The following is a 12,608-nucleotide window of genomic DNA, read 5'->3' as shown; positions in this document are numbered from 1 at the left end:
CCACTTTCAGATCTTTGTTACTGAAGGATTTACATTTAAAAAATAGTTGACAGTTTTAACTTGTTGAGGTACAATTAGCTTTAACTGCTTTGTGTTCTGTTGGGTAGTTTCATTTGCAGCTTCATAATTCATAAGCTATTGATATAGTTTTAATCCTCAGGCAAAACGTGTCACTCTGGCTTAAAAATAATGTAAACACATAAAGGTAAAACATAAAATAGATGAATGTGTTATGTCTGTTAGAAAGTAGCATAATCCGGTCACACTCACTCTCCCTCACTCTCACACACCTACACAGCCACATTCAATGTTTGAGCGACTCGCCATTTGAGTCACAATGAACTTCAAAGGCCCAATTGGAGAGGAAGCTAAATATGTCTTTAGTGTCTCGTTAGGTGAGTCCTTGTCTTCGCAGAGCATATGTGAGCCCTAGCACAACCGGCCCTCAGCATTTAAGTGTCTATTTTCATCTCCACCCTCACGTACGTTATTATTCATGGAGTGTGTCTCTGTTTCTATGTGTGTGTGTTCCTCCAAATACGTCCATCATGCAGAGCACTCTGAGCATGACTTGGCTCTTCCTGAATTAATCAGATCTATCAGACCGATCACATCTATTCAAAAAACACATTTTTCAACCCTGCTGAATGTGTTTAAGAGTGTAGTCATATGAAGGGTATATGCCTACCCTTATTATCGTTGGTTAACATTTATTTGCTTTTGCTTTTTAAGTTTTTTCTTTTTTTTTTGTCGTTATTTTTTTTATGTAACATATGAGATTTATAGTTATTTTTTCCCCCAGGTCTTCATGACTTGGAGCATCCTGATGTAGCGCTGGCAGATGAATGGTGAGAGTTTGTCGGCAATGACGTGTGTTTTTGTTCTGACAATATTTTCCACATCTGGTATTCAAAGCATACTGTAATACTATTTACATGTAAAATCCAAATCCAAATCTACAGCCTAACTGCAGTATAATACTCATATAACGGCTTTGTAGTTTGCAGGACTCTGTGTTGGTGGTTTGTGTCACTTGTTGACCTGCATTTTGACATATATCCAATTCATATCTTTAAAGGAATATATCTTATACGTCGGTAGTGCATGGTAAAAAAACAACCTCATTGCCAATACTATTTTGCAGGACATACTGCAACACAGATGAGCCCCCAAAGCACCGCTACTTGTCCCAGATAGAGGCAATCAAACTCTACCTCAGTGGACACGAACCCCATTTACAATGTCAGTTAAAAAAATCCTCCATTCCTATCTCTGCTCACATAATTAAATGTATTCATGTAATGTGGTTTGTGAGAATATGCTTGTTTTGTCAGGTGATAAGGAGCTGATTCAGGAGGTTCTCTTTGACGCGGTGGTGACTGCGCCCTTGGAGGCCTACTGGACAAGCCTTGTGCTCAATAAGTCAGAGTGTGTGACCCTCTCTCCTCTTTCTTTTCCATCTTCGTATCTAAAACAGTGGAAACTCAACACACACTAAGTGCTGTAGTCATAACTCCATGAAATGCATTGTTAATACTGACAATGTTACTGTATGTAATTGTTGTGCACAGGAACTCTGATAAAGGTGTGGAAATAGCGTACCTGGGCACAAGAACAGGCCTGTCCAGAATCAACCTGTTTGTGGTGCCTGGTGAGCTTACAAACCAGTAAGTATGCTGAGTGTATTTATTCGGTCTACATGTACACTATGAATGCACGTATATAAACTTGGACGTGCATGTTTTTATTGTCTCTTTGTCTATGATTCCAATAAGTAGATATATTTTACCTTTTGTTTATACAGCCTGTGTATCTTCATCAACTCTTGTTTCCCTTTCTGCTTCAAGAGACTTTCTGACGGCTGAAGACAAAGAGGGGGTGTTCAACGCCGATCACTTCCCCCTGTGGTACAAGAGAGCGGCTGAACAAGTTCCTGGCACCTTTGTCTACTCTCTGCCTTTTAATTCAGGTTGGTTGAAGATTTCAAAGGTTGATGAATCAATTTTTCCTACAAAGTTAAATGTTTTTGTGCTATGTCAATCATAACTTTTAAATGATTTTAGTGGGCCATGATTAAACTAATGTCTCTGTGTGACAATTCATCAAATACACAATTTAAATGTCATATTCACAAGATGTAGAAAGACCTTTAAGAAATAATTCCATCGTTCGCTCTGTTCGTCTTTCACCCAAACCTTTTCTATTTTTTTCTCACCATGCTTCACTACCTCCCCTGACTCCCTTATTAATTCTCGGCTGTGTTCTGGTGGACAGAACTGATTGCTGTGGGTTGAAATGTGATACGTTTAGGGGAGGTTCGGCCCTCTCCATTCTGACTTGGCCAGAAGGCGCATGTGGACGCACGCTCACAAAAAAACACACACGCGCACAGTTGCAATTGTGCAAGTGTGTCTACAAAATGGTTTTCCTTTCCAAAGGGAGAATGTGTTCTCATCTGTCCTCAGCCGCAGGCTTTCCATTAGTGCCAGCTAATACAAGAAATCTGAAAGACTCTTATTTATTTGCCGGACTTGCCTTGGATGCCCTCTCTCTCTCTCTCTCTCTCTCTCTCTGTGTCTCTCTCTCTCTCTCTCTCTCTCTCTCTCTCTCAGGACCTGGGCAGTTAGCTGTAGCCCTGACATAGTACTCTGTGGTATCTATGTTCTGTTTTTCTCTCTCTAATTGCCCTGTGGTTAGTTTAGAACGAATACGGAGTAATGACATGGGATATGAACTCTGCGTATGTGCCTGTGCGTGTTGTGTTTATGTGTGCTTTTATGTGTCTGTCTCAGGATCAGAGAACAAGAGTGTTGTATTGGCCAGCACCGCCATTCAGCTTCTGGATGAGAGGAAATCGCCCATAGCTGCGGGTAAGTCGGGACTCGAGTGGCTCGTCCTCACTCGACAAACACACTTCCACATTGACAGAGGCTGCATTATTCTCTTTTTACACTGCTATGTAGGCTTGGTTTTACCGCCATGCAGTTGTCCAACCCGCCAGCTTTGAAACATTCACCTCGCACATTTACTGAGTGTGCTTCTCTATTTCTCCATGTGCTTGGCCCCGCATTAACATATGCTCAGAAGAGAGCAACGTGCACAAGTTTGAAGTGAAAACTATTTTTTCCTACAAATATTAATTGAGGCCAATTTCACGAATGCCTTTTGTGCATTTGGTTTCCTTCCCTTTGCTTATTTAAGGCAGATTGTGGACTGGAGGCTTTCATTGTGGCCTGCCTCATCTCACGTCCTGGTGATTCAGAAGCCTCACAATGTCATGCCGGTATAACGCAACTTTGTGCAATCAGCAGCTTGATGCCATGACGGGCGGCTCTTGTTCTGTTTGCCATCAACTAAAGGAGGAAAGAAGCTGACGTTTGAATTGGAAGAAATGGAGAAGCTTGGGTTTGGATAGCAATTGTGAAACTGTACTTGGGTTATTATCTTAGGGAAAGTTTTGACATGACTCATTTCCCACTTCTACCCCAAAGGCAAAAGATGACTTCCAGTCATTGTTTTGTGTGTTGTAGTATGTAACGAGCTCTGTAAGCACAGGCATAGCCCTCAACTGGACTCTATGTCCTTCTACAATCACAAGCACGCATATGTAAACTGAAATTATTAGGAAGTCAGTTTTTCCACTATTTTGCAGTCATAGCCACAGTAACCCATAGAAACATCTGGAGTAGTTCTAATTCTATTCTAATAGGGAGTACAGTGTGTGAACTGTGATCCTTTCCACAGCCGAAGTACAATATGGAGCCCAGCTTTTTCCCCAAATACAAGCTTTTTCTGAGAATGATCTGTTTGAGTTCTCTCGTTAAAAAATAATGGCTAGTAAAGCCAGTTTGAGAATCACAGATAATATCTGATCAGAAGAAGGAAAATCTAAAGAAATGAAAATGTGTCAAATATTTTTTAAATGCAGTGATAAAATAAGAGTAAAGATAAAATGCCAGAAAAACACAATTATTTCATGGTCCTGAATGCGTCAACATGAAAGCAGTGCATTGTGGGTGCTCTTGGCCTGGGGGAAACCACTTGAGCAGAAGGACAGAGATGGGAGAGTCTGTGCAGTGCCACAATGCACGCACACACACACACACACACAAAGAGCATGCAGCAGATTTCTTATAGAGTGATACGCATTCAGCCCACAGTTTACACCAACCCACGTTATTATTTGATACCGCTGACATAATCTCTGTTGTTTTAAGATAATATCGTTCTCTAAAATGCTGTTTAGCAGCATTTCAAAATGGCTAATCAGTAACACGGCTTCGCGATAATCCTATTTTGACATTGGCTGCTGATGAGCAGTAATGACGGCCATGGCTGTCAGATCGTGGGACCGCTGTAAGGATGATTTTATATAAGAGAGTCCAATGAGAGGAGAGATGTAGGCTGGAATGCAGATTTAGCATGGGCCGGTTGGGGCCAGTTTTCACTGCCCTGTACTCCACTGAGCTGTGGACTCGTGAATACGCTGTACACTAACTGAAAAGGACAGGCTGATGACATCACACGCCATTGGCCCTGCAGACATCACTTGAGTCACAATGTTACCGTGTTTGTACATACACGTGTGTGTGTGTGTGTGTGTGTGTGTCATTCAGTGTTGTGGTCACATCTTGAGCCACGTGCAGCGAGTCTGTTGCCGTAATACACAGAGCAACAAAACTCAGGTCAGGCGTTAAGACCAAAGCCATCTGTGTACATTCATGTGCCTCCATACTACACTGAAGTAAACTGAAAATCACTGCGGATGGCAAATTATTTCTATAAAGATAACAACTAAACACGTCCCAAGCAGCTTTTTCTCATGTGAATCAATGAACACCAAAAGAAAAAATGATACAATACCACAACTTACATATAATTCATCTCTCAGTCCAAATACCAAAATATAAAGGTTATAGCAACTGTGATCCACAATATCATTTTATAAAAGTTAATTAGTAAATGGCATATTATTTAAATGTATATATCCTTATCTTGCTAGTGTGTGGTACTTTCAATAAGGACCCATGGCAAACAGTATTGCTGTATTCCATTTTATCTATTAAAACATCAAAGGCCTCACTGAGGTGCTTTAATACATTGGTATTTTAAATGGTAATTTAAAAAACACCTAGTAAAGAAAGAAAGAAAACAAGGATTAGTCATTAAGAATACATTGATCAACAGACCATACAAAATTTGAATGACGCATAAGTGTTATTAAAAAACTTTCTCTGTGGTCTGCTACAAACTCAGTGAGTAGGATGAGGGACTAAGATACTTTCTCCAAATAAGTATGCGTGCCTTGTTAAAGTAGTTGCCAGTAGACATATACAGTAGTTGTCAGGTAAAATATTTTCTTTTATTTTATGTAATACATTTTGAAGGACATGACTACACTTATGTAATCAGTATTGACTCACAAACAAGACTCAACTGATTTCCAAAACTGTAAATTTCAAAATGTCTGTGTGTAAGGGTGACTTTGTGCAGCAGGATGATAGCTCATTAGTTCTTATAAAGCTGTAAAGTTTTAAGAAAAACAACAATGCCGAGTCCAGGTTTTGTTGTTTTTGTTTTAGTTTTAGTCATTATTGCTTCAGTAAAATTTCCATCTTCACTTCTGTTGTCAGAAAAATATCTTTTAAGAAAACATATATACTTTTCAAAACTATGACGTTGTTAGGCACAAACTCTTAAATTCTTTATAAATGTATGACTACAGTATACATCTCCACAAGCACACTCAAGCACAAATGAAATACTGACACAAAACTCTCATCTTTAGTTCTCACACTCTCACATTAATAATATTACAACAGAAATTAACGGACAGCAGCTGCTTACTACGAGTTACCTCAATCGGACTCAAGGTTATGAACAACCAAAAGACACCTAATTCTGAAATCCATTTTCAAGATACTAGAGCTTTACTATTATACCTACAAGTACACAAATATAAATATATAGCAACGTGTTCTTATCTGTGATATGCATTTCTCAGAAAAAATTGGAATTGATTCCTTTTGGATTCTTTGGCCTTCCCCACAAACCCGCATACAGTAGAAGGTACTCTTCTTATCAGTGCATAGTCAAATACTCAGCTACCCAAGTCTCAGAAAGGAAGTCAACACACACACACACACACTCACACACGTGGCATCCAGAGCAGATTAAGTTAAAGGGTTGAGGACCAGGTATTCGGTCCAGGGTTCACGTTATCATCTCTTAGGCTATGGCGTTCTCCAGCGGTTCCTTCACCGCTGTAGCATGATCCGCCCGCTTTGCCGCTGCCAACTCCTCGTTCTTCTTAAGCTCCCGCTGATATTTGGCCATGATAGCGGCGTAAGCGCAGCCGTACACTGCAGCAACCAGCATCATCAGGCACACAATCCCACACACGACGCCAGTGATGATTACTGTGGCGATTGCATGGCGCAAGTTGACAGGCCGCTGCCTCTGCTTAGGTTCACACTCTGGCAAACCCCCTCCTCCGCCGCCTCCTCCTCCTCCTCCTCCTCCACCACTGAAACCGTCCCCCATTGCCATGGGGACATGGATAGCATGGCTGGAGGGGTGAGCATGGTTGCCATGGGTGTGGCCGCGCAGTAGCCTCTCATTCTCCAAGTGGTGTATGTTGGCAAACAAGTAATGGTAGCTTGTGGTCATGCAGGAGTGGAAGAGCTGGTAAGGTACTTTCTGCAGGTCTCCATCCTTCATTTCCTCCGGCTGGGAACAAAGCACCTCATCCACCACTCCACCTTGGGATCAGAGTTAAATAGTTAGAGGTTGAGCATGGGACAGGAAGGGAAAGCGGGGCATGCATTTGTCGTGTTTTATAAGCCGATTGCCTTCTGTTAACTGCCCATTTGTTTTTAGAAGTTTACTAAAGAAAAGGCCACAATTGTTATCGTAATGACTGAACCTGAACCATCCCATTACTAGCAATATTTATTAGTGTAGGGTATAATGGCTTACGTTAAAGGGCCATATTAGATAGAGGGCATGTGCAGGTTCTTGCAACATTATTCCTACTGCTTCATGGCTTTATAGTCCGGCTTTGTTATTGAAGACAATTAACAATTCAAACTTTACTGTATGTTGTAAGTTGTCATCATACATCATCCATGTTAGATACATTAGGTCACCTCCCCCGAAACAGCCATAGTCAGACGTTAATGTTGGCGTAAAAGCCAAAACAACCAACAATAGTATAAGAGCTGAAACAAACTTCCGCAGCTTCACACCAAACAGCATAACGCACACACTCATTCTACCATCTCTATTTCTTTCTCTGCTGTATAAATCGCTGTGTAAAAAGTGTAAAATATATGAACATTACATTAATCTGGGACAAGTCTATTTAAATTGCAAAAATAGGCGCTTCTCGCGCACAGCCACTAGCAAGCGTATAGTTTTCAGATCGTCAAAAGTCAGTATTACAATAATCTAAAACACAAAAAGTTTGAAATGTTGTAGAAATTGCTCAAGCCTTTTCCGGGAGCTGGTAGCGGTCTAACCTTTATAGAGGTAGGTCTCCAACCAGAGTTTGAGGCCTATGAGCTGGCAGTCACACCTCCACGGGTTATTTCGTAGTGTGAGGCTGTCCAGGCGGGTCAGAGCCTCCAACAAGGAGCGGTCCAGTCTTGTGAGCCTGTTGTGTGCGAGCCCCAGGTGGCTTAGGTTCCTCAAACTGTCGCCTATGGCTCCAGGCAAACCCCACAGGCTGCAGGTAAGGGCATGGCAAGGAAACAACATGAGATACATTGAGCAATGTGAGCTTTACAGTGTGCCGTGTTTGACAAAGTGTGCATTGTTGTTGTTGACGTTGCTTTACCTGTTGTGTGAGAGGTCAAGGTGCGAAAGGGAGCGGATAGGCCCAAGCAACCGCTTGTCAAGCTCTCTGAGGCTGTTGGAGGCCAGGCTGAGGCGCTGTAGCGTCCTGAGACCAAGCAGGGCAGTTGGCGAAACGGATGTTATAGAGTTATTAGATAGGTCGAGGATGCGGACGAGTGGTATTTCTCGGAAAGCCATTGATCCCAGACCCCTGATGCGGTTATCTTGGAGATACAGTTCTTGGGTGTCAGGATGCAGCCGTCGAGGGATGTCATATAGGCCTCTACCCCGGCAGTCTACTACCTTGGTGTTGCTGTTGCAGTTACACTCCTTTGGACAGGCATGTGACGAAGAGAGGAGGGATAGGAGGGCACACACCAGAACCACTGTGGAGACACGGGGAAATAGTATTAGTTTTGATGTATATCTAAATGTATGCTTGGGATCTCTTTCGGCAATACCCTTGACTACTATTACATAATTGTATACATTCAACTTTCATAATCACCATCTTCACTGAAGCAGACGAACGCAGTTGTCACTGAAAATAAACATTTATTACATCCGCATTCACTCATCTGAAAACAAAGTATTTAGAAAAGAATGCAGTGCCTTCGGTTCTGCTTGTTTCTTGGTCAAAGAAAATAGAAAGTAAACTTATTGCCGACATGCCAACTCCCACTTGCCGACCTGCACTAGATAGAGCCCCTTAGTGATTTCACCAAAGACTCATAACCCCTCACCCACACTCCACCTACGCATAAATCCATATGTAGCAGATATTGGATGTCAGATTCCCTTTGAGATGACTTCTCATGTCCATTCCTTCTGGAACATTAGTACAGCAGTATTTATAGCATTGGCTGGGCTAGCTGGAGGCCCAGTAAAATGTAGCTCTGACACAAGCCTAGGAAAGAAGATGACTCCCGGGTTGCACTCTTAAAAATAAAATAGAGATAAAGGTGAAGAGGTTTTTCATCGTCATTGCACTGATACAACAAGCCCCAAGGCAACCAGCATCAGCAAACAACAACACATCCTGAACGAATTGATTAGCTGCAACTGGTTTATCTCAATAAGCATAACATGTTCTTTCCTGGACATTGAGCAGCCATGTTGCTAATTGTGTTTGTTTAATGTTTTCTAAAATGGGATTTCATCTTTTCCTGTGTCACCAGTGACGCACAGCATTCTTTGCCTATTTTATGTCATTGTGATGAAGCAGTTTACATCAACCTAAAAGGTATTTCCCGATTCCAGAAAGATATTGGAAGCAATTCACTGTAAAAATTAAACATTTATTGAGGAATGTTGATTTGAAATTTACAGCAAATCATGACACACATATCACGCTCAGATATCGGGCTTGATATCACTTGACAAATACTAAATACTCCTTCCCACTGCTCCCGTGATCTTTGAATATCGCTTATTGTGATATATAGTCCAGTAATTAGAGTCCCATTTACAAGCACGTCATCATTTTATCTATGCCTGGTTTGGTGGACATCCTGCAGTTGATTTTGATTTTCAGGTTTAGAAATACACAGTCACAGGCGCTTCCAGCTCTGGTCTCAGGTGTTAGTTTGGTATGACGGCTCTTGCCAGATTTGCTCTTGTGATAATATGCCACTTGCATCAACAAAAACAATCAGAAAATGGTTGTGTTGAGGATTTAGTGCGCTTTTGTGCAAAGCCTTGTATTAATTGCATCCTTGTTAGTGAGTGTGTGTGTGTGTGTGTTTATGCAAGAATGCATTCATTCACATGTGCTTGTACACGTATCTACTCATGAAAAAACTCATATACATACAATGCATGAACGCATAAACAGCGTCAGTTCAGTGAAGCATAGCAACAGCAGCTCTGGAATCAGGTCAACACAGGAGAATGGCTCCATGCTCTTATGTATCCCTCCAGTACACACAGGCAAGCTTGTAATGGCCTGCACACACAGCAACTACTGCTTTCACTCGCCTCCATACCCATGTTAATATCTATATACAACAAGAAACACTCCATGGTAATGCACAACTATAACCATACAAGTGTGAATGTTGGGCTGATATCCATGCATTTAATTGTTTTGATTAAAGAACCTTCATGAGCTTGGAGCAGTCCATGCGTTATTACCACTCAGTTATACAACAGTTTACACAGTATACTAGACTTAGCAGTTGATAGCATCCGTGCTAGCCATGCATATGTATGATACAAACACACACATGTACAAATGCATTCATTTGTATATTCTTTCCACTGCTGGAGCTCCTACCTCTCATATCTGCCAGTCGTCCGCGGGCCGCTCTCATTCAATCTTCTTTTAGCTCCCTTTTTGGATTCTAGTGGCTGTCATTGGTTGGTGTTCCATCAGCCGTCAGTAGCAGGTTGAGATTAGCTGTCCTGACTCTCATCCTTGTGGGCTCATACGGTCGAGCTTGTTGGAAATGAAGAGACCGTGATCAGCAGCAGAGACCTGTGTTGCCCTCAGGATCCCCAACACTGCCTGCACGAGCATGAAACCCCATCAGAGCGGGCAGATCGGAGCACAAAGCTTACTGCCAGCCAGGCTGGGAATCACTGGAGTTAGGGAGCTTTTTCCCTCTCTCTCTCTCCCGCTCCCGCTCTCTCTCTCTCTCTCTCGCTCGCTCTCGTTCTCTCGCTCTTGTTTCTATTTTCCCTTTTCTCTTGTTGCTTGATTTTATTTTATTTCTGCTCCTCTATTAAACCCATTGGGACATGTGATGGGCTGTCATCTCCCAGTGGACAGCAGGGGATCTGCTCGCACACGTACGCCGACATTCACGTTACCTCCTCATGCTTTGGCAAGATTTCAGCAAGACAAAATTAGAACTGTAGATTGTGTCATGTCAAATTCACAAATACTCCAAACACTTGAAGAAACCGTAAACGCATTCGGAGGCAGCCCATCGTTGTGGAATGCTCTGACGGTATTATGCATGAGCCGTGGGCTGAAGGGCTGGCAGAACACACCCCCAGCACAGCAACACGGTAACGCACGAATGCACACATACACATGCACAAACGCACACAGCAGGATATTAAGCTGTTGCAGTTGCTACTGTTTTTTTGTTTTTTTTTTAAATGCATGTAAATGGATTGACTCTTAAGCTCATATGACCTCCTGGGTCATTGAAGGAGAAGCAAAAAAATGACAAAGAATAAGACTTGAGGAGATTAATAATCAAATCATGTTTAATGCTTGCTAGTTGACCATGCCTGGTAATAACCTACCCTCGCATACTAATGTATATTACATTACATTACATGTCATTTAGCTGACGCTTTTGTCCAAAGCTACTCACAATAAGTGCATTTCAACCATAAGGATACAAACTCACGAACAAGAAACAACAAAGTGCAATTTCATTAAATAAGCCGATTTACAACTTGATTTAGATAAGAGCCATTAGAAGTACAATTTAAGTGCAATACTTAGTTAGTGTTTTTAGTCAAGGTATAGCCTGAAGAGGTGTGTCTTTAAATTGCTCATTAAAGATGTAAAAGCTCTTTGCAGTCCTGATTCTTTTCTTTTATTCTGTAATATACCGTAAAAAGGGGAACTCAAGACGCTTATATGATTGATTGTGATGAATCTTTAAGAAATCAGCCTTGAGCAACTCATGCAGGCATCAAGATCTGTTAAAAAACATGTTTTGTCAACTGTAATACTTAAGCACAGGGTCATGCCACTCGGAGTGGTCATTTGGACCTGCTTAGGAGAAGACACCTTTGCTAAAAGCCAATATTATTGACATACAGATTTGCAACACTGTTGAAGCATCAAAGAGACAAAATAGACCCTTCTATTGCTGCTCTCATCAGATTATGTTATATTACCACCATGTGCATATTATGTGATGCACTGAATGCATGTGACATCAAGTCCTTAAGGGCATCCCACAGAAGTGGTTAGCGTGATTTGAATATGATCTTTCCCATTTCCCATTATGTTCGGAGAGATATTTCAACATTTTGTCACATTTCTTTTTCACCAACGGTTTGTCTTGGTTTTACGTCAACAAGAACACAGAAGATGAAGAAGCCTTTGGAGACTAAGTCTTCAAGACTGCCAGTAACCTTAACAACATCTTCCTGTTCTGCGCATCCTCAGCAGCTTGGTGTGATTGATTTCATGAAGGTCACTGAGATGCAAAGTATGCTACACTCTCAAAAAGAACGGCAAAATGTATGCTCGCCCTTTCTACAAGCGTCCACATTCTCTGACGCACCCTTGTGCTGATGGATGTGTATGTTTATGAAATCCTTGTTAGGATCCAAAAAACGGAAGGATTTAAACTGGTTGTCATCTCTCCACGTCTGGGATTGCACTGATAGAAATTTTCTGATGGGTTGGATTTAGAGTGATGTTGAACGTCTCCTCGTCTTTGGACTCATAAACCCAGCTCAGGGCATAAATACCCTGGAGTGCTTAAATCATGGCAAGGAATATTAAATTGTACTCCATAGTGCAGAACATATCTGAGCATTAAAGGGGCAGATTTAGGATTTCCTCTATTTTGCTCTGAGCCGACTTCCAGGTAGCAGCCAACATGATTGCACTTTTAACCTTGAATATAATTTAAAACTCCAGTACTGCTCGTATTAGATTTCTATGTAATATTTTAGACTTATTCATTTCACAATTTCAGAGAACTTGACTATTTCATTGCATCTTAGAATTGTTTGAAGGTGTCATGTTTCCGAATTCACAGAAAGTTTTGCAGACAACTTATTCCACCTGCTTATCT

General features: G+C 41.5%; 2 protein-coding genes across 5 annotated transcripts in view; one reads left to right on the top strand and one right to left on the bottom strand.

Annotated features, from left to right (window-relative positions):
* The window catches only part of cacna2d3a (calcium channel, voltage-dependent, alpha 2/delta subunit 3a), a 91,391-nt gene that overhangs the window by 65,111 nt on the left and 13,672 nt on the right, over nucleotides 1–12,608 (top strand). For all 4 annotated transcript variants that reach the window (XM_062564730.1, XM_062564732.1, XM_062564729.1 and 1 more), the window contains 6 exons: nucleotides 803–848; nucleotides 1,145–1,242; nucleotides 1,335–1,428; nucleotides 1,572–1,667; nucleotides 1,848–1,969; nucleotides 2,793–2,870. In XM_062564730.1, coding sequence (XP_062420714.1) covers nucleotides 803–848; nucleotides 1,145–1,242; nucleotides 1,335–1,428; nucleotides 1,572–1,667; nucleotides 1,848–1,969; nucleotides 2,793–2,870 — 534 coding nt within the window. The remainder of the gene's footprint in view (nucleotides 1–802; nucleotides 849–1,144; nucleotides 1,243–1,334; nucleotides 1,429–1,571; nucleotides 1,668–1,847; nucleotides 1,970–2,792; nucleotides 2,871–12,608) is intronic.
* LOC119222476 (leucine-rich repeat and transmembrane domain-containing protein 1) lies at nucleotides 5,014–10,844 on the bottom strand. Its single transcript, XM_037479184.2, has 4 exons — nucleotides 10,112–10,844; nucleotides 7,838–8,222; nucleotides 7,521–7,726; nucleotides 5,014–6,761 (listed from the first exon to the last, which is right to left on the bottom strand). Exons 1-4 carry the CDS (start codon nucleotides 10,146–10,148, stop codon nucleotides 6,229–6,231), a joined length of 1,161 nt encoding a protein of 386 aa, XP_037335081.2. The 5' UTR covers nucleotides 10,149–10,844; the 3' UTR covers nucleotides 5,014–6,228.

The sequence above is a fragment of the Pungitius pungitius genome, chromosome 1 (assembly GCF_949316345.1).
Source record: "Pungitius pungitius chromosome 1, fPunPun2.1, whole genome shotgun sequence".
Lineage (NCBI taxonomy): Eukaryota > Metazoa > Chordata > Actinopteri > Perciformes > Gasterosteidae > Pungitius > Pungitius pungitius.
This window is presented reverse-complemented; position numbering and strand designations above follow the sequence as displayed.

Excerpts from the sequence above, each read along its gene's own strand:
- LOC119222476 (XM_037479184.2), bottom strand. The coding sequence starts at position 10,148 with ATGAGAGCGGCCCGCGGACGACTGGCAGATATGAGAG. Across the intron at positions 7,727-7,837 it reads CTTGACCTCTCACACAACAG|CCTGTGGGGTTTGCCTGGAG; the intron begins GTAAAGCAACGT and ends CCTTACCTGCAG. Across the intron at positions 6,762-7,520 it reads GGAGACCTACCTCTATAAAG|GTGGAGTGGTGGATGAGGTG; the intron begins GTTAGACCGCTA and ends TCTGATCCCAAG.